At 48.0% G+C, this 21,147-nt stretch overlaps 2 protein-coding genes across 22 annotated transcripts in view; both read left to right on the top strand.

The window, feature by feature from the left end:
* Positions 1-8,954, top strand: part of LOC310662357 (uncharacterized protein) — a 65,384-nt gene extending 56,430 nt beyond the window's left edge. For 9 of the 17 annotated variants that reach the window (XM_083409177.1, XM_083409189.1, XM_083409186.1 and 6 more), the window contains 4 exons: positions 1,694-1,802; positions 2,387-2,559; positions 4,019-4,042; positions 5,724-8,954. In XM_083409177.1, coding sequence (XP_083265303.1) covers positions 1,694-1,802; positions 2,387-2,559; positions 4,019-4,042; positions 5,724-5,910 — 493 coding nt within the window. In that variant the 3' untranslated portion in view covers positions 5,911-8,954. The remainder of the gene's footprint in view (positions 1-1,693; positions 1,803-2,386; positions 2,560-4,018; positions 4,043-5,723) is intronic. The other 8 variants (XM_083409181.1, XM_083409179.1, XM_083409175.1 and 5 more) reach the window with 1 other exon arrangement.
* Positions 8,955-10,245: 1,291 nt separating this feature from the next.
* On the top strand, positions 10,246-20,396 carry ISOC2 (isochorismatase domain containing 2). Of its 5 annotated transcripts, none has more exons than XM_083409193.1 (6): positions 10,246-10,378; positions 14,576-14,714; positions 15,521-15,733; positions 17,001-17,071; positions 17,173-17,290; positions 19,748-20,396. In XM_083409193.1, the coding sequence occupies exons 2-6, from the start codon at positions 14,583-14,585 to the stop codon at positions 19,826-19,828; spliced, it is 615 nt and encodes a 204-aa protein (XP_083265319.1). In that variant the 5' UTR covers positions 10,246-10,378; positions 14,576-14,582; the 3' UTR covers positions 19,829-20,396. The 5 variants fall into 5 exon arrangements, with proteins under 5 accessions (XP_083265319.1, XP_083265317.1, XP_083265318.1 ...); XM_083409191.1 differs by having other exon boundaries at positions 10,359-10,613; XM_083409192.1 differs by lacking the exon at positions 10,246-10,378 and adding an exon at positions 10,387-10,527.
* The last annotated feature ends 751 nt before the right edge of the window (positions 20,397-21,147 follow it).

The raw sequence follows: 21,147 nt of genomic DNA, 5'->3' as shown, positions 1-21,147 counted from the left end.
GGAACTGCCATCAGTGCCGGAGAGAGAGAGCAAAATCCAGAGGGATTCCAGAGAGCGTCCCGGGATTGGGAGAGGCAGCCCATCTTCTGGGGAAGAGAATCAGCGTAGCACCAGTGGAGAAGGGGGGCAGATGGGAGAAGCGGCGAGGCGGTCCCACGACTCCTTGCCGTGGACCAGCGGGGAGAGTAAGGGTCCTCCGCTGCCTACGCCCTCCTTGCGCAGAAGGCTTTTGTGCAGAGAGAGTAGGAGGAGACTAGGCGTCAAAGAGCTTCTTTGCTGGAAGAAGTTTAAGAAACGCCCACTGACGGATTCTGCCAGCGATTGAGACAGCCACGGGTGAGTGGCTGTCCGGACAGAAAAGGTTCACTCAGGCAACCCAGCCAGGTGTTTGCACCGGCTTACACACGAGCAACCCCTAGAACCATTACAGGGGTGTTTTAAACTCCCCCTTTGTTCAGCACCACTCTCCTGCGGTCCCATTGAATGACAAACAAAACACAAAAAATGAGTGGGAGATCTCCTGGTGTCTCTTCTAACATGGGCTGCATTGATGTGTCCCGGGTTCAAATCTCCGCCCGACTGCAAAGCTTGCCAGGTCAGCTAATGCGACTCGGCTTAATCTCCCTCAAGGGTTGCTGTAAGGATAAGGTTGGGGGAACACCACATATAACACCACCTTGACCTCTTCGGAAGAAGGAGGGGATAAAAGTGTAGTGTTAATACGCATACGAAATACAGTGGTGCCCCGCAAGACGAATGCCTCGCAAGACGGAAAACCCGCTAGACGAAAGGGTTTTCCGTTTTGGAGGTGCTTCGCAGGACGAATTTGCTATGGGCTTGCTTCGCAAGACGAAAATGCCTTGCGATTCCTGGGGTTTTTTTCCCCCTCCCAGCCTTTTTCCCAAGCCCCTAAGCCGCTTATCAGCTGTTCGCTAAGCCGCTTATCAGCTGATCTAAGCCGCTAATAGCCTTTTAGCAGCTAATCCGCTAATCCCTTAAGCCTTTAATAGCCGCTAATAGCCGCTAAACCGCTAATAGCGCTAATCCGCTAATGGGCTTGCTTCGCAAGACGAAAAAAACCGCAAGACGAACGATTCTTTTCGTCTTGCGAGGCACCACTGTATATCATGCATATCTACTGCTCTCACATGGGCTCCCAGTATTCTCCCACCTAGTTTACTGAATAAAATTTCACCTTGCTTATTTCTAGGGGTGGGGCAATCTCAGAGGTTCCCAAGCCATTAATTAGGGCTCTCTTCCACATTTTCCGTTTTTTAAAAAAAATTAAATTCTCTGATTTGCACAAATTGCATATCTTTCTCTATCTTGCTAGCTATGTTGCAGGGAGAGCTATGGGGAAAACTCTTATAGTGAAGACTAGGACCATGAGTGAATTTGCAGTGGGAATGGACAAATAAACATTAAGAATTAATTTCTTCAGAATAGAGGTGGCCGCTTTAAGCATGCTTATCAAAAAGTATGAGCAGACGTTGGCATGTAGAACAGCCCTAAGGAAAATGTTGTCATGTCTAATTTCCCCAGGAATGGATACAGCTGGAAAAATATACCTAACCTATATAAAGCCACCCCAGCTTCCCCCTAAGCAATGCTGGGTCCAGGAACATCCCCAGACTAAATAATAACTCCCACCCACAGCCACCCTGATTTCTTCCTATATTTTCTGTTTTTTTAGGGAGAGGATTCTATCAGGGAAACTTGTGCGGAGGGCAGAGAAGAAACTCAAGGAGGTGATTCTGCAAGTGGATGAAGAGAGGAGGAACGCAGATCAGTACAAAGATCAGGTATGGCCAAGACGTCGTGTGTTCCCCACCCACCCCTCATTTTGAGCCCTGGGGCGTATTTTCAGTGCTTCGGACTCATCTATCGGAAATGTTGAAGAGATAGTCAACAAAACCTCTGAGCATGTGCAAAACACCTTCCCTCACCATTTATAAGTTTCCCAAGGCAAGGCTTTCAACTTCAGGGCACGCTTTAACCCTGCCATCTTTTTCCTTTATGCTAGATTTTCAGGCTGCTCTGCACGGACCTATTTTACAGATGCATACTGTTTTATTTATCTTTTTAGCCTTTGTTTTTCTTACTTCTCCCTTCCTTTAAAGGCAAAAAAAATTAGTTCCCTAAAAATGAACAAATATTTAGAAATTAAGCAGCCACACAGTATTTAAAACACTTCCCCCCACGTCCTGCATCTTGACCTCAGCGACTTCGTTTCCTTAAGTCATAAAAACGGGCAGGTGAAATGGTGGCACAGTAGCCATATTGAACTTAACGCACGTCGAGCTGCCTGGAAGATTTGCATGCCTTGGGGATCCAGTTTTCTGCTCACCTTAGACCTCTCTCTCTCTCCCCCTCTGTTTTCTGGCAGGTCGAAAAGAGCCACCTGCGGCTAAAACAACTCAAGCGGCAGCTCGAAGAAGCGGAAGAGGAGGCCTCTCGGGCCAACGCCAGCCGCCGCCGCATGCAGCGTGAGCTCGAGGACGTCACCGAGTCAGCCGAGTCCATGAATCGCGAGGTGACCAGCCTGCGGAATCGTCTCAGGTGAGCAGGGTTATTATGGATGAGCGGGGGCTTGGCCTGGGTGGGATCTGGGTGCAGGACGCTTCTTCAAGATTCAGACCCTCTGCCATATGCCTTGTGACTAGTTCCTAGCCCTAGGAACGGAGGAAGCCTTAGACCGATGGCCCATCTTGCTCATCATTGCCTTCACTGTTGGCTGTGCCTCTCCAGGTTTTCAGGCCATTAGGATTGAATTTGAGACCTTCTGCCTGCAAGGCAAATGCTCTGCTCCCAATATAGGGCCCTTGACACAGCTAGTTGAGAGTAGATTGCCCTGCCTTGTATGTCCCCCATGTCTTCCTGTCCCCACATGCCCTTAGATGCTCCCCTTTTTGTCTCTTTTTCTTTTGCTGTTCTCATAGCTCCATAATCCCTAGACGTGTATTAAACATGATGCTCAATATGCTACAGAATGTAGCTTCAGGTAGGGTTGCCGCATTTCAGAAAGTGAAATTTGCTACCAAAACTACACTACTGACACAGGCTACCATATGTCCGGATTTTCCCCAAACATTTCAGCAATTTCCACCCGGATGCTGTTTGTGAGGGCTGAATACCGGCTATGCCCGGGAAATTCCAGACGTATGGCAGCCCTGTCTTCCAGTAAATGTTTATCACAGTCATGACCACAGAGAGACAAAATGGCTAGAGCGGCACTCAGACAGCCTGGGATAATGAGAAGCTGCTGTTGGCCACGGTTGTCTCTGTGGGTTTGCCCAGTGCATCGTTCCACCCCTTGGCAGCTCAGCATTGGTTGCCTTGGAAATTAGAGGAGGAAACTGATGCAGAAAGTCTCCCCTACACGCCCACACAAAACAGATCCACACTGGATAACTGGAACCTTTAGAATACGCCTGCACTAGAGAAACATGCAGTTATTTTAAACGGTTCCGGCCCGACTTGCTCCACTCCGCAGGCCGGCTCTTCTGCCGCTCCCTGGTACAAGAGGTGGGGAACTGGAGCCAGACAGTGGCCTGGATCTTTGATTTCCTGTAGGCCAGACTTTATACTTGTTTTAAATAATTTTGAAGGTGAAATCCTTTTTCTGCTTTGCAGAGACAGCCCAGGTTTTAGTACCACCTCTCTTCCACGGGGGCGGGCGGGGGGACGACGACGACTCAGAACCCTATTTCAAGGCAGCGGTAGATAGAGAACCTGGAAGCTACAGTTCTGAAGCCTTCGCTCCCCAATATCTCTGAGGATTTTCAGCCCCCTCGTAACAGTTCTGTCTCCAAGCACAAATCCCAATTAGTCCCCGGTTCTTCAGCCCGGGAACCTAGGGAACCCAACTCGCTTCCCCATCCTGTTTATACTTTTTTCTGACTTTCCCGTCTCTTTCCATGTGGAGTTCTTTCCAGATCATCTGTTCATGCTTGCACCTCTCTCTCTCTCTCTTTTTCTTTGTCTCTGTTTACATCCCATCTTTTTCTCGGCCCAACAGCAAGTTAGAACGCCGGCAGCGGAAGTACGTTCTCACTCCCCTGTTGTTCTGCATGTGTGTGCTGTGCAGTTTCGGAGTGTGTGTGTGTCTCCACGCACGTGCAGTTGCCGCACAGAAGCTCCTGGCTTCCCCCCTCCTGTTTAAGGGCTGGAACAGATTTGTCATGGGAGATCCGCATTCTGATTTCCTCCCTTCCGCTGTGCACACACCATGTGACTCCCCCCCTCCAAAGAATCCTGGGAACTGTAGGGTTTTTTTTAAAAAGGACTGCTGGGAATTGTAGCTCGTCTGAGAGCAAACTAGAGTTCCCAGGATTCGTTGTGGGGGAGCAATGTGCTTTAAATGTGCAGTGTGCACCCTACTCTTGACATTCTGACCACTACACTGTGATTTTTGTGTGTGATGTGGCCGTAACTGCCTTTTTGCCCATCCCTCCAGCAATACTTAATAGCATGTTGTGAGCGGGGGGTGGGGTGGGGGGTGGAGAGAGCTGTAAAACAGGGGAGAGCTGAGCACCAGTTGGGAGATCTGACCCTGGATCTCGCCCTGCCATGCCTGTTTCTGCCCTGATGGCTGCTATAGAGAGGAGAGCAGGATTGCTTGCTGACATCCCTGGCAACAACTTTTGACTCTCAGTTAAGGGAGCGCTTTTAGCTGGAGTGTTTGTGGGCAGGGGAGTGCTTCTACTGTGAAGGCGCTTGCTATGGACGTGAGCTTCCAGCTGCCCCCGTCCCAGGAAGAGGGGGACAGGAAAAAGCCCCCAGTAAAGCTGTAGACAAGGTGTGCTTGTTGTAACCTCAGTAGGCTCACTTTTTCTATCCAAAGAGATTCCAGCTGCCCAGTGTGATGAGAGAGAGCAGACCCTGCGGGCGCTTTCTCCCCAAGCAGTAGCTGCTTCTCTCTTGGCAATTGTACCATCATCCACATTATTTCCAAAATGAAAGAGGCAAAACGAAAGGGGAGGGGGAGAATCCAGAATTAGATGGTCCATTTAGAAATGCCACAGATGGTTTGGAGAAGGCGGGAACTTAGGGTTGCCCTTGCAGTGATGTCCCGGGCGGCATTTAGCAGGTGAGGCTGATGCCAGTATAATAATTCAGAAAGCCTCTTGGAAGAATGCAAAGCACAGTTGCGCTTGCCCAAAAGGGAAGTACCACCGTTTCTTAGCAAGGATGCTCTGGGGATGCGGGCAGTGGTGAAACTGTCCCTTGCATCTCTGTGGTGCAAGCTCAGCATGGACCGTTCTGAGAGGCAGCTTTGGCACAGATTTCAGCGGGGCAATCGGGGCGGCATTGGGAGCGAGCGCACTAGGCAAGGAGCTTGCCACTTCTGCAGGCTCCAGCAAAATAAACAAGGGTCAGAAGAGGCTTCCGGTTGCTGGAAGGCCACTGTGCAGTGTGGCTGTAGAAATGTTTGCTGGAGGGAGACGCTTGAGTTGCGCCAGAACAGGAATAGGGGGCAGTGGCCCTCCTGATGTTGTTTGGCCTGCAGCTCCCATCATCCCTGACTATTGGCCATGCCGGCTGGGCCTGGTGGCGCTTGGCAGCCCAATAGCACCTCCCAATGCCTGCGCTAGGGGCATTTGCCAATCCCAGCTTAGGGAGTCGAGGACCTGGGAGCATGGCTAGCTTTTGTGGGGTGGGAGTTGATACTCCAATGTCCTCTGTGGTGCCAATACAGATTCCGTTTCCCCTCTTCATTGCAGGCGCACCCCCCTGAGCTTCACCACCCGAACTGTGCGGCAGGTGTTCCGCCTCGACGGCGTCTCAGACGAGGAGACCGAAGACCCGGAGAGCGACTCTCCGTCTGCAAACCACCAGCCTCCGACGCCCCTGACGCCCTCTCAGGGGCAGCAGCCGGCCCCCCCTGCGGAGCCAGCCCAGACTGAATGAGGCAGGGATGTCAGACCCCAGGGGGTGGGGGTGGGGTGGATCGCAAGACCAGGGGCGGGGAGTAGGAACCCCAACCTTGCTACACTGTCATGTATACAACAACAAAAAAGGAACCCCCTCCCAACACTTGCCCCCACCCTCCGGCTTCTCTTTCAAGGGTCTCCCAGCTCCCCTATCAGGCTGCACTTTAATATCAACCACCCCTGAGGGGTGGGAAATCTGGGAGGAGGGAGGTTCAGGGGTCAGGATTTTAACTATATCCCTTTAAAAAGAAAAAGGAAAATCCAACTCTCAAATAGCCATTGCTTCTCCGGCACCTTCTCTCCCTCCCCCATCCCAAACCCATCTTTCTCTTCTCTCCTCCCAGCTCCAGTACAGATATATATATAAAGAACTCCTTGCCCACTACTAAGGAAAAATATACATATCAAAGTGGCAAATGTACACAGACTGGGGTGGGAAAGGGATGGCACTATGCAGCCCTGCTTCTTGGGGTTCATGCAGCGATCGATCCCCTTGCCTGGCACCCAAATGCACCCAAGCCCCGGATGGAGACAGATGCTTTCTCGCAGGGAGACCCTTTGCTCTCAATGCTGAGGGGCAGCTGTGTCGGGGCCTTCTGCTCCCTTTGGTTCCAGCCACTCCATCTCACCTCCTTGCCTTCCCGTTCCCCTTCTTCTTCCCAGGGGGGTGATGGGGGAGCTGGAGGAGTGGGTCCTTGGGATGCCTTCACGTGAAGGATACATGTGGAGATTTTTTTATCATCTCTGGAAGGCGGCTTCCCTCCAGCACACCTTAGCCTGCTGGAGTTACTCTCTGGACCTCCCACCTGCCTTTCACACCTGCCCAGACTGTGGGCAGAGGAAGATGCGGAATGAACTGGAAACCATTCATCTCAGCCTGCCTTCTCTCGTTTTTTTTTTTGGACTGGGATTTGGATCTCGCCCTTTCTGCATATCGTTGTCAGCAGCCAAGAGCACTTTGATCTCCTCCTCTTCTCTTGCCACCATCCCTAAACCTGCTGTGGTGGTGGGTTGCGCGAGGAAGCCAGGATTTGCAAACCCTGTAGATTCAATAGCAACGACAGGCCACAAGCTGGCCAGTTTCATCTTGCCTGATTGCACATGTGTGTGGAATTCTGCTATGTACCGTGCACAGAATTTGAGTTCTAGGGACTCTCTGCATTCCTTTTTTTTTTTTTTTTTTTTGGTCTTCCTCCAATCCAATAGAGGGGAAAAGAACAAGCCAAGTTGCTGGTCCTTGTGAGCTGTGGATATACATTCAGAAACTTCCAGATGAACGTCTGCAGAAACCTCTGGTGTTCAGAGGCGGCTGCATCTGTGCCCTCTTAGCTACTTGCCTGCTTTTGCTTTTGCACCTGATCGTTCTTCCTATTCCTGTATGGCTCCTTACCAGAATTCAAGTTCTGCTAAAAAAAAAAAAGACCCCAGAAGCTTGAGGCAGGCAGTTGATATGCCTACATCTACATGCAGAAATCATATTGATTTACTGAAGGGATTTGAACTCTGGTGCAGAAGCTGTGGGTTAGCACAAAAAACGAAGAAAGTGCTAACAGTAATAAGCAGCTGCTTCCAAACTGTCCTCGTTCCTCTTTTGCTGAAACACCAGGATATGCTTTTGGTATTTGGAGGGAGACTGGTCATCTTCCCCAAAACCTACTGGGTGCGTCTGTGAGGCTGGGTTCACAAGCAGCTTCATTGCTTGCAATGAATTCTGATCCTTGCTCACCTTCACCTGTTTTAGGAGCAACAACTTTGCTTTTCTCTCTCAAAGTCTTGGCACTGCTTATCACCACTGTGCAGGGCCAGTTCATACACAGCCATGCCTGAAAACTGCACGAGCGTTGGTTGCCACGGTTGCAAATCTGGGAGTTTCAACTGCTTCCACGTATGAACATACAGATAGCGTGTGAAGCAGTCCTTATCTCAAGGTGCAACAGGCAAGCTAAGAGTCCCTAATTATCCAGGGGCTCTTTTTTTTTTCCTCTTTGGTTTCTGATTTTAATTCCTTAACAAGGGTGCACAAAGGAGCTCCTCCCCTTATTCAGTTGTGCAAGGCTCTGACAATGAGCTGTCTTTTGTTGAGAATGTGCAACCCAATTCTATGCATGTCTACTCAGAAGCAAGGCCCACTGTGTTCAAGGGGGCTTACTCCCAGGCAAGTGCCCGTAGGGTTTCAAGCTTAGTAATATAAAGCACTTTTAAGTATATGCAAAGGGTTTTACATTTGGGCGCTATAACCTTCCAGCAGATTGTCTTCACCCCCAAAGGTGTTCTCCTCCATTGTCTCCTGAGGCAGACGGATGCCAACAATTTACATCCATTACTTTGGAATAGATCCATTGTGCACCTTAATTAAGCTAACAGCAGATGGGCAGAGTGAGACCAAAAAATAATAATCCAGCTTGTTCCTGCACCTAAGACGTGTGGAGAACCTTTAGTACCCTCCAGATGTTGATCTACTACGTTTCCCATCATTCCTGGAAGTTGTACTTAAGCAACATCTGGAGGGGAGGGCAAAGGTTCCCCATGCCTGCCTTGTTAAGGAGTTCAAAATGAAGGGTTTGCAAATCCTAGCTTGGACTCAAAATATAAACATCCACTTGTGCCTGGTCCTAAGGCTCCAGGAACTGGCACTGGGGGTGGGGTGGGGTCTGTCTTTCTAAATATATATATATTTGAATAATTATTATTTTTTTGCATGGTGGTTTCTTGTCTTAATTTGTTCTAATTCTGTATTATTATTATTTGTTTCTAACAAAAGCATTTTATTCCAGGCGACTTGATTTTGTTTTTTTCTCAAACCCAGGGGGTTTGCATTATTTTTTTTCTAAATCTTTTTGTCCCGCCTTCTCCCCACCCTACCATTGCTGACTTGGATCTGTTTGGAGTTTCTTATCCTGATGTAAAGGGCCATAGCAATTATCCTGCTCCTTTTTTTGTTAAAAAAAAAAGAAAGAGAAAAAAAAGAATACTTTTTAAGAAAAAGTATGTCTTCTATTAAAAGCTCATCTCGAATTACCAGTCTTCTGCGTGAAATATTATTTGTTTTTGTAAATGAATTGTTGGTTTGGGGGGGGGGGGCGTTGATGCCATGCTGCTACATGTTGTCAAAGATCTTGCCTGCAAGGCTGGAATTCTGGAGCTGTGTATTTCTGGGGGTAACTTTCAACTGTGCAAATGCAGTCAGCTGCCCATTCCTGCAGAGTCTGGGTTGCCAGACAGCCAAGCCTGGCGGGAAGTGGTAATTGTGCTGTGTTTTTGTACAGCAGGTCAGATTATCTAGTCTTTTGGCATCTCTCCAGGGAACTTGGGCTGGGAGAGTCTTTCACATCACTAGATCCTTTTAACTATATGTGTCAAAAACTGAGCCTCAGAGACCATGGGCCAAGGGGTCATCCAGTCCAACCCCCTTTTGTGCTGGTCTCTGCCCCCCTGGCCATTTCAAAAACATGCCAGGCTACAACAGTGGTCCTGCTCTGGACTCGACCCTTGCAGACTCCATCTCCATCCTTCCCAGCGACCAATTATTTCACAAACGAGCCCACTCCCTACCATTGCAGGGTATATCCTCAACCAGCAGCTATTTGCTGTTTGTATTAATTTTGGGAGATCTAATGGTTGCTCCCTGCTCCCTTTCAACTAGGGTTGATTTTGGCTCTCTTTTTAAATGGAGAATTCGTGAAACTGAGTGACAAGCCAGAAAATAAATGCCCTGCTCTCTCTGACCAAACATCATAGGAACCTGACTCAGGATAAGTCAGACCCATCTAGCTCATTATTGTTTACAGTGGTGTCCCGTGTCAGTCGTAATCCCGCAGTAACCCAGATGAAAGACCTGTGCATGGGCGTAGCTCTTAAGAGGGTGCCGCTAGATCAAGTAAAAGAATAGAAATACTTCACTAACTGACCAATCACGTCGGTTCTGCCCTCCCCAACAAAAGCCTTGCCCCCCAACCAAGTCTCCCCCCCCCTCCAAAAAAAAATCCTGGCTACGCTCATGGATCTCTGTGCTGGATCCGTAACCATTTGGCTGTGCTGCCTGGTGCTGATGGGAGTCCCGCAACATCAGGGAGAATGCAGAATAACTGCAGTCGATCCCAGGAAGGGGGCGGGTTACTGAGCTACCGGAGCACGAGCCCCAGCACCTTTTAAAAAGCAAAACACACTCTCGCCAGTTCCCAAAGGAGGAGACACACGTGCTCTTAATGCAGCTCTAAATACGGGACTTTGGAACGCCGAGTTGCATTTTGGCCGCGCGTGGAACGTGAGAGGGAGCGACGCCATTGGCTGGAAGGGAAAGAAAGGCTTCGGGGACGCCGAAACTTCCCTTCAGCCCGCGCCAGGCCATTGGCTCGCAGCTGTTCTATAGGCGGGGCTCCGAGGGTTACAGGTCCCGCTTCTGATTGGCTGGCACCTCGAAGTGTCGCAATTGAAGATCAGAAGAGGTGAGTCCGGGGGGTAAAGCGTTTTGTTGGCGCCTGGGAAAGGGGAGCTAATGGATTCGGGACTCCGGACGGGCCTGACCCGGGTTCGCAGCCGCCATGTTTCTGCGTGGTAAACGTTCGTGTGAATCGGTGGCTGGAGACTGAGGAGGGTCTGTATCTCTCACCCCTTGCACGGGATTGTGTGAACGGCCTGAGCTGCCATATCGCTTTCCACCCCTTACAGCTGAAATTCCAGGTACATTTATCTGGGAGTAAGTCCCACTGAAGTCAGCAAGGTTTACTAAGGAGTAAACTTGTGTAAGGGCAGATTTGGATGCCTTGCTCTCCAAACCTCACTTTTTAACTCCCCCCGACCCACTTTCTGTGGTGAAAGAAGGATGCGTGTTTAAAAACAGATTAGGAATAGCTACTCCTCCACTCAAGAACACTTGTTGCTATTATACAGGGTGTAACGAGATGCTAATTTTGATTTATTTAGAACATTTCTATATTGCCCTCCAGTTAAAAAAAAAAGGCCCCAGTTTACAACATATCAACAAACAATAAAACAACAGCAATCCAAACCACAATGAAAGTTGAAGGCTGAACAACCTCAGCTAAGTGATGGGAGAAAAGCATAACAGCCTTGGATTAATGCCTAAAAGATTAATACTGGCAGCAGGTGAGCCTCCTTGGAAGTAATGCAAATGCAAAAGTCTTACCCCAAGACGTCAAGCATGCTTCCTCAAGATGGCAGGGGTTCCTGGAAGTAAAATGGCAAAAAAGGGGGGTCTTATTTTATTGGGAAGCTGATACAAGAAGAAAATTTGGCGGGCAGCCATGGCTTACTGGTAGAACAGCTGAAGGTGTGCTGAAAATAAGTTTCAGGGAGTAACTGATCACAGATGAGCCCACCCACAGGTAAGATGCATCCTCCAGGACCTCGGGAAATTCCTATTGCCTGGTGTCAAAACAATTCGTCAGTCACAGCTCTGACTTGTTTTGTTGGCTAAATACCCAGAAATGAAGGAGGAACCAGGCTGGCTTACCTTACAGAAATCACTTCGATGAGAACCTGCATCTTTTGCTTCGAAACCTATTGTTGTGAAGCCTAGAGACTTCCCTAAAACAGGTCACCACCACCTGGAGTTAGGGAAGCAGGTTCTTTTATGTTTTTCCTCTGCTTGTATCTTTTTATCTTAAGAGAAGTCAAAGGAAGTGATTCATTTTTAGGAGGGGAAAATAAATAAAGCCTGGTATCCCATAGGGTAATTTTTTCTACTAGAGATGATTTAAAAAGAGAAAAGGGGGAAAAGCTGAGCTAATACACCTAACCTCCCAAAGTTATGCTATAAATTACTTTTTGCACTAGCCTAAGAGGATCATGTTTATTTGAAATGGTTTATTATTTTTATTATTATTAGAATTTATATACAACCCTATACCCCAGGGTCTCAGGGCGGTTCACAGAATAAAATCAGGATATCAAACCACAAAATACATAATAAAAATAAAAACAACAACCCAAGCATTTATTTCTTTAAATGCTTTTTTCTCAAGTTTGAAGGAGCTTATGAAATAAAAGCGATACATTACATTCCCCGGCCCCCAAAAAATCCCAAAACCAATACCTTAAAACAGCCAGCCCAATTTATACAATGCTAGATAACTAGCAAATTGGCTGTTACTCTGTATTCTCAGTTTCCCATAAGCAAATGTTATTTGCATGATGAGGTCTCTTGGAGCCCTCTATGCAACCTTTTGAGTTTTTGTTACTGGTTCAAGGAGCAAGTCAGGGGCTGAAGAGAGTTCACAGTGGGCAACCGCTAGCCAAGATCAGGGGCCCTGGAATCATAAAACAGCAACGGGAAGCCTGTAGCTTTGCAGGTGTTGCTGGACTACAACTCCCATCACTCTTGGCTGTTTGCCATGCTGGCTGGGGCTGATGGGACCGGAAGTCCGGCAATTTCTGGAGCTGTGTCCCAGGCTCTGCATTTGTGGTGTAGAACAAGCATGAGGTGGTTGTTGCAGAGGAGCGTTCACATTGATGAATATGCATTGGCCTACTTAGGTGACAGGTGGCAGTTAGCTAGGGCTTGAGGCAGAAATAATAGGATCAAGGATTGTTACCCAATGTTTATCTTCCGTCTATGGGAACCCCAAGGGCTGCTCCTGTGCTCAGTGTGTTCTTCACAACCTAAGGCAAGGTTTGATGTTGCAAAAGATTCTGGGACACAGTCTCTGTTTTGTGCAGGGAGTGAGCCATTCCGCAAGCAGCAAATATGCTGGAGCAGAGCTTTGGTTTCCTCCTTTTGATGTCTGGTCCTTGGCAGCTTCCTGTCTGTGAGAGCAAGAGGCGAAGCTTATACAGTATGGGTTATCCTTTCTTGGCCAGCAGAGGGCACCCACCTCCCTCCTTCTGCGTATGGCGGGGGGGGGGCGGAAATCATAAATTGCAGTACTTGGACATAGCTAATTTATGAGATGATTTGGCTGGCCTTCAGTGACCCACTTTCTCTCAGGCTTTAAGCTACGTCACCAGGTTGTTGTGAAGATGCCATGAAAGGTGGATAAACGGAGACCTTAACTGAGCATTTAAAAAATACCATAGGCGATAATTTTGAAGAATAGGGACGTTTTTCAAAACTGCCATATGAGCACATTTTTTCTCTCAGATTCGTCATTTCTCCTTTCTTCCTCTCTCGCTCTCTCTCTCTGAAGCAGGAGCATCTGCTAACCGTTCCCTCTTCCACACAAGTGCTAAAAAACGGGGCGGGGTAGAGCCTTTGCATCCAATTACCCTACTTGGAAGGGTAGGAATTTTGTCTTTGCATTCAGCTAGCTGCCACAATGGGAAACCCCCCAGAAAGACCCGGGCACAGCAATTCTCCCTGCTTTCGATTCCCAGCAATGGGTGTTCAGATGACAGTGGAGGTAGAATATAATTATTGATTTGTGTGTGTGTGTGTGTGTGTGTGTGTGTGTAGATTAGGGATGGAAGGATCTGCCCAATGCTTTGTGTACTTCCAGTACTGAAACTGGATTGTTTTGTGACAAGGAAAGCAAAGGAGAAATGCACTGGAAAATGTAGGATAACACACCTTCCAACATTTCTCCACTGAAAATAGGGACATCTTACTCCATCATCATCATCGCCATCATCATCATGTTATTATACGCTGCCCATCTGACTGGTTGCCCCAGCCACTCTGGGCAGCTTCCAACATATATAAAAACATAATCAAACATTAAGCATTAAAAAACTTCCCTACACAGGGCTGCCTTCAGACGTCTTCTAAAGGTTGTATCTCTTGGGGGGGGGGTCACATAACTCCCTACCCTCTGACATTTCTCCGATGAAAATAAGGACTTCCTAAGGGAAAGTGGGCCTGCCAACCTAGCAGTTCGAAAGCACCCCTGGGTGCAAGTAGATAAATAGGGACCGCTTACTAGCGGGAAGGTAAACGGCGTTTCTGTGTGCGGCTCTGGCTCGCCAGAGCAGCGATGTCACGCTGGCCACGTGACCCGGAAGTGTCTGCGGACAGCGCTGGCCCTTGGCCTCTTTGAGTGAGATGGGCGCACAACCCTAGAGTCTGTCAAGACTGGCCCGTACGGGCAGGGGTACCTTTACCTTACCTTTAAGGGAAAGTGGGACATTCCGGGATCAAATCAGAAACTGGGACAGTTTCTGTAAATCTGGGACTGTCCCTGGGAAATAGGGACACTTGGAGGGTCTGGGTGGGATAACAGTTGCTTGATGTAGCATTGCGTAACCTCACTGCAAGCACATGGGACAAAATGCTGAATAAATAGCCAATGCCATCTAACCTCCTTGCAAAGAAACCTGGATGAATGCTCCATAAACAAATTGTCTGGAAGCAGCTTCCATCTGCTCTGTTTTGTACATGTTGGCCCTTCAGATATTTGGAGACGGCTGTTGTGTTTTCCCCTTCTCTGCTCCAGTCTAAAATTAGCCATTTTCCATTCTACTCTGCAGGATCACTCAAAATTCAGTATATTAGTTTGCTTGGGATTAAAGCAACAAACATTTCCCAGTGGCATGCAAATTCAAAACACATTTTCTGACCTTATTAGACCCATAGCCTGCTTTCTCTAAGGGGTACCAGAGTAAAATGTAAAATCCTAAAACAGAAGCAAATATTTATATCAAAACATCCAGAAGTAACTTCCAGGCTCTCCCCCTTTACTGTCTCTCAGCTCGAAAATGTCCGTGATACGACTTGGAAAAGTGGTCCCCAAAACCAGCATCCTGTTCCTGTGTGACATGCAAGAGAAATTTCGCCCGAATATCAGCTACTTCCCTCAGATTGTATCTGTGGCAGCTCGGATGCTAAAGGTAAAAGTTGTGTAGTGGAGAGGCTTGCTGGGCTATGAGAAACAGGCAAGGGACGCGGATGGGGAGGGGAGGAGGGAAGGCAAGGCAAGGGAGGTTAATTCTATTAATTAGCAGGGTTGGCTAACATCGATTAAAAGGAAGAATGTTTTTTGCCTCTTAAGACTAGTTCTGAAATGGCTCTCTGTGCTGGAAGGAGGAGTGTTCTTCTTGTAATTGGCACTCTCCAATAGGTGCCTACAGGAACTGCGCCACAGTCAAAGAACTAGAGTCATCTAGTTCAATCCTCCTGAAATGTAGGAATATACAGATGGCCCATACAGGGATCGAACTTGCAACCTTGGTGTTAGCAGCAGCATGCTAAGATTCCTGCATTGCAAGGGGTTCAATTAGATGACCCTTGGGATCCCTTACAACTCTATGATTCTATTATACTATGCTCTAAACAACTGAGCTAACCTATTATGTGTTGGTTGCAGCAGCGTTGATAACTTGGTTAGGAGCTGGTTTGGGAGCTTAGCGAGTACCTTTAACATTTGCCACAGTTTGATTAGAGACCACGGTGAGGGAGAAGAAAAATAAATGTTTGCACCATTGCCACTGACATATTTACTAAATATATGGCCTCCAAAGCTGCAGCCTTTGCCACCCATAAAAGCACTATTAAGCTACCCAGTTGCAGTTACACAGATGGACACATGGGGGCAGCCTAATATCAACTAACACTGTCATGAGAACCCACTGTCACTTCCCGGAGAACCCAGGAGTCCTGCTTTAACCCTCCAATGGCCTCTCCCCTCTCCCTGCAGGTTGCCAAGGGTCTCGAAATCCGGACGGTGGTGACCGAACAATACCCCAAAGGCCTGGGCCCTACGGTGCCAGAGCTGGGTGCTGAAGGCTTGCCGAAATATGCCAAGACCTGCTTCAGCATGGTTACCCCAGAGGTGGAGAAGGAGATGGCCGCTGTGCCCGACCTGAAATCTGTGCTTTTGTGTGGGATCGAGACACAGGCCTGCATCATGGTATGAGGCTGAAGGTCTTCTTCCTCTCAGATGTTACTGATTGACAGGGCACAAGATCTGACCTCGGGATAGATGGGCCTGTGTGTTTGAGCGGTGCCAGGACCCCAATAGTGAAGAGAGGCCTGGCAGTCCATTTATCAGCAGGTTTGATTCTGTTTGTTTAGGGATCGATGGAGACCAGGGTTCTCTTCTCCTCGTACAGATGGTGCCACCGTTTCCCTCCTCCCTTTCAGTCCTTATTAAATATTTTCAAATCCTTAGGAGTCCAGGAAAAAAGCGCTTGGTACCCCCCCCCCTTCCAGTTGAAAGGGAAGGAAGGAATTAAGAAGAGAAGAAGAAGAGGAGTTTGGATTTGATATCCCGCCTTTCACTCCCTTTAAGGAGTCTCAAAGCGGCTAACATTCTCCTTTCCCTTCCTCCCCCACAACAAACACTCTGTGAGGTGAGTGGGGCTGAGAGACTTCAAAGAAGTGTGACTAGCCCAAGGTCACCCAGCAGCTGCAGGTGGAGGAGCGGAGACGCGAACCCGGTTCCCCAGATTACGAGACTACCGCTCTTAACCACTACACCACACTGGCTCTTGCATTTCCCTTGCTCCTAACTGGAGGGGAAACACCCTTCTCGGCTAGGATGCCAAGCCGTGTAGAAGCCAGGGGTGTCCACAGAGACACAATCCAGGGACAACAGGGACAACTCTGGTGCTGGGACACAGCTCCCTTCATCCCTGACCATTGGCCATGCTGACTGGGGCTGGTGTGAGTTGGAGCCTTAAAAAAAACATCAGGAGGGCACTGCATTGACTATCCCTGGTCTAAGGAGGAGCCTCAGAGCTGGGTGACACATGAATAAGCTCACCACCAGTAATGGATGAGTGATTTCTGATAAGGGACACAAATCTAGAATCTTTTAAGGAAGGCTGGAAACTTTTTCTAGACTATTTTTAAAAAATTATTATTTTTCATACACCAAGTCCAGAGCGGGGTTTGAAGTTTTAAGAAAGAAATAGCAGAATATATTAAGAAACCTGTTAAAGGGGATGAAAGCGGATATGGTGGAATTTTAAGATGCGATTGTATGCAGTCGTGATCATAAGCATTGAGGGTGGGGGTGAGCAGGAAGTTGTTAGTATGAGAGAATAAGGATTGTTGAGTGATGAAACGCGACTTTGAACCTTGAACTAAAAGAAATCTGAAAAAGAAAATTGGATGGGTGGAAATGAGGCATGCGGTTGACCCGAGTTTGATGTGTCTTTTCTCTTTGGGTGCAGAGCACAGCATTGGACATCATGGAACGAGGCCTGGATGTTCACATAGTGGTGGATGCCTGCTCTTCCCGCAGGTGACTGGTGGGATGGTCCCAGCGGGTGGCAGGAAAGGGCTCTTTTCCTCCCCCCTTGTATACTTATTTATGTGGTCTTCTTTTCCCCCTCTGGATTCCAGTCAGCTGGACAGGATTGTGGCTCTGTCCAGATTACGCCAGAGCGGCGCCTTCCTCACCACCAGCGAAGGGCTCATTCTGCAACTGGTCAGAGATGCTGCACACCCCTATTTCCAAGAGGTAATTTCCCAGCCTCCTTTGCACCCCTCAGCCTGCCACCCTCCTCTACTATATGGGCTTGTTTGAATTATCATACTTATGCTCAGTAAGCTGGAGTAGGAACAAGACTCGTATGTTTGCAGACATACTTCTTCATGCCTCCCTTTGTTGTGGGAGCGAACAAATCAGGAACTTTTCCAGTTAGCTATAGTTTCCTGTGACATCTGAATCAGGAAACTCTGGTTTAACAGTTTCTGAGCCAGCCCAGGATGCTAAGTGAGCCTCAAGGCATGGTTTAATATCCTGGTTTGTGCCAAAGGTATTTACCATAGTTTCCCCCACTTTGGACAAAATGGGAAGTTGTAGTTAATGAAAGAGTTCCTGGTTTGTCAGCTCACCCAACAGGAGAATTGAAGGGTCTGCATGTGCAGGCAAAAGACTCGTTCATATCTCTGCTTACAAAGCCTTTCAGCCCTTGCCAGTTGAGTTTGCAATTAGAGAGCGCGTTTATCTCCACCAAAGAGGTCTCCCACAAACTCCCAGTGATGTATAAATAACTCCCAATGGTTACCTGTGCAGTTTGGAAGAAGCCTAGAATTCCTTCCCTTTGGAGGAGATGGGTTGAAAACAGGAATAGTAATTCTGTCTCCCCTAATCCAAAGAGGACAATCGCTTTGAATAATCCCTCACATCTCCTGCCAAACTCTGATTGGTTAACTTACTGAGAAACTGCAGAGTGTTTGGAAAAAACATAGGGCCCCTGACAAGATACGGGGCTCTTGCTGCCGCCTCCTTTCCTACATCTGCTCCTTATCCCTTTCCTAAATAAGTGAATCCCAAGAGCGAGAGCAGAACTAGGAACAATTCCTGCTCCAGAATTAGCAGAAAGTTTGATTTGATACATTTAAGGCTTAGTCGAGACCAGGGTTCTCTTTCCCCAGCGCAGGTGGTGAAATCAGCACAGCAAAGCTAGGAATATTATTGCCAGTTACTGCTGTTGCAAGTGATTTCTGTGCTTTTTGCATAGAAATGTCACTGATGCTATCTTCTGCAGCTGTAGCCTTTTGGCCCATTTGCTCACCGTTCCTCCCTGCCCCCCCTCACCTCAATATTCAGACTTGCGTGAGAAAGATAAATGAAACAGCAATCAAAAGAAGATAACACTTCGTGCATCTGATGATGGCTTGGCCCCAGACCATGAAAGCTTATGTCACAATAAATCACAAGGCTTCTTTTCGAAAGAACAAGCGTTGCTTCCTTAGGGGAGGCAGAGTTCACAGTCCCAGAGAAGTGGCCTATGAATGACCCAAGATATTCTGCAAGGCTTTTCTCATGCATATAGGAAGGAGTTATTTCAGGATAGTAACAATAAATAATGTTTATTATTTATTCCTTTTGACAACCAAGGTACGACTTTAATAAGTAATTTTAATAGTAATGAATTGCCGTCATCATCGTTTTCAAGGGGAAAGGGGACGGTTCCCTGACTTAAGAGCTTACCATTACAATTTCAACCATGCAGGGAGGAAATAATGGATAGACAAAGTAGGCAGGCAGAGAGGAGCCTGTCGCCTTCCAGATATTGCCAGGATACAGCGTCCCATCATCTCCAGCCAACACGAACATTTAGTTTATTGCATTTATATCCTACTTTTTATCCAAGGGGGTGCACATGATTCTCCCCCCCCCCAATCTCATTTAATCCCCACCAAGCAACCTGCGAGGAGCGTGAGAAGCTGCCTTATACTGAGTCAAACCATTGGTCCATCTAACTCCATATCGTCCACACTGGCTGGCAGCAGCGCTCCGGGGTTTCAGGCAGGGGTTGCTGCCAGCCCTACCTGGAGATGCCTGTTGGGATGGAGCCTGAGATCTTCTGCTTGCGAGGCAGAGATTGCCCAAGGTCACCCAGTGAGCTACATGGCAGAGGGAGGATTTGAACCCTGGTCTTCCAGGTCATCGTCAGGCATTCTAACCTCTACACCAGCCCGGCTCCCATCGATCAAGGATGATAGGAGATGGAACCCAACAAGTTTTGGAGGACCACGGGTTCCGCCTTAGTGGGCCACCCCAGTGCTTGTGCCAACAAGATGTGAAACAAACTCAGGCAAGCCCTGATTTTGTGAGTAAGACCCAATCCTGGGGCAGCAGCTTGCCAGGCCATGAGGACATGGAGAAGATAGGCAGCCAAGGTCTGCCTTATTTAGGAAGGGTGAGCATGTATTGCTTCTGCTGTATTTCCTTGTTTTCTTTCTTCTGGAGCTTGCCGGATATTGTTGGACTACAACTCCCATCATCCTTGACCAGTGTCCATGCCAACTGGGGTTTATAGGAGTTGGAGTCACAGCTTCTGAAAGGCAACCAGATTTGTGGGGCCGGGGGGGTGGGGTAGCTGCCTCGGAAGAAGGTTCTGAAAGAAAGCATAGTTGGTAGCCCCTGGAAGATTTCGCGTCTGCATCTCCTTCTCTCTCTTTTCAGATCCTGAAGTTGCTTAAGGACCCTGCGCCAGACAGCGGCCTTCTCCCCCTCCTGAAAGAACCAGGCCCCCTTTTCAGCTAAGCCAGCTGCTCCGTTGATCCTCCTCCTTGCTTTAAAGCATCTCCAACTGCTTAGGTCTGCCATTGCCACACACTGGGTAGGAGAAGTGGAATCAAGATGTGCAAATATAATTTTTATACAGGAAATTAGGGGGTTGTAGCCTGTCCTGGAAAACTGATACCCTAATTCTCAATTTACAGCTTTCTCGTGATTATTCAGTGGGATGGAAGTGTTTCCATTTTTGTGCACAGGTTTGGGGGCATGGCCCCAGGTTCAAATTTGGGACCCATCTGCACTACACATTTAAAGCAGTATCATACCACTTTAGACAACCACGGCTTCCCCGAAGGAATCCTGTGCTGAGCATTGTTAGGAGATGCCCCCATGTCCCCTCACAGAGCTACAATTCTGAAGAGACTGCACCAAAAGATTTGTGGCATCTTCTCACAGATAGGCACATTTTGTGTGGCATTCAAGGTACATGAGGAGGATTTTGAATTCTGCACTTGTAAAAATGCCAGATCCCGCCGCCCCCCGGCAACCATAATCTGCAGTTAGAATAAATGATATTCATTTATTTTTGCACATATTAATCTGATTTGCGCATTTCCTTATTGGTCAGGTTCTTGAAGGTGCGTCTGCAGAATTTGAAATTGTTTTTCCTTCTATGCATTTTGTTGCAGCTTTGGGAAATTTGTTTAAGAATGTTGAGAGGTTGGGGAGAGAGACAAGGGAGATATTAAAAGCAGAAAGATGAGGAACTGGGTTTGGGGAAGGGGAAGCACCTTGATCTGAAGATACCCCCCCCCCACAACACACCTAGTGCTACTTACATAATTTCTTGTTCTGCCCACAATTATGAGGGTAGATATTTGGTTATGTTCAAGGACAGATCCTGATGATTCAGTAATGCTTGCCAAGTTCTGACTTTTTAGAGTCCTCTTATACATACTCTCTGGTACGTATGTATTCCTCGGCCTCAAGAGGGTTGCCAACTTTTAAATCAGTCTCTGTAGCTGTGCCTTTTGATGGTTGCTTTACATGCAGCTACACACCAATGAGAGCAGCCTCTCTCTGCAGTAAAGAGAAGGCTCCTAGGCTTTGAAGCTTTGCATTGGATAGTGCCAATTCCACAAAATGTAGCTTCCTCTCCCTCCCACCCCTCCACACCTGCGGCACCAATGTAGGAAAAGCCACATGTGCGTTATGGGGGGGGGGCGTGTTTGTGGAAATGCTTGCTATGAAACCTGGCAGCTCCACATGGGGCATATTTGGAGCAGAAAGGCTGAGCTCACCATTTGTGTGCAGGTGTGAAGTGAGCTCTGTGCCTTTCCAGAATG

The sequence above is a fragment of the Podarcis tiliguerta genome, assembly GCF_965153285.1.
Source record: "Podarcis tiliguerta genome assembly, chromosome: 13".
Classification (NCBI taxonomy): Eukaryota; Metazoa; Chordata; class Lepidosauria; order Squamata; family Lacertidae; genus Podarcis; species Podarcis tiliguerta.
The sequence above is the reverse complement of the archived record's forward strand: the minus strand, read 5'-3'. Positions and strand labels throughout refer to the sequence as shown.

Bases quoted from the DNA above. Each gene is read 5' to 3' on its own strand.
- ISOC2 (XM_083409193.1), top strand. From the start codon at position 14,583: ATGTCCGTGATACGACTTGGAAAAGTGGTCCCCAAAACCAGCATCCTG. The intron at 14,715-15,520 runs GTAAAAGTTGTG...CTCTCCCTGCAG, and splicing joins TGGCAGCTCGGATGCTAAAG to GTTGCCAAGGGTCTCGAAAT. The intron at 17,072-17,172 runs GTGACTGGTGGG...TCTGGATTCCAG, and splicing joins GATGCCTGCTCTTCCCGCAG to TCAGCTGGACAGGATTGTGG.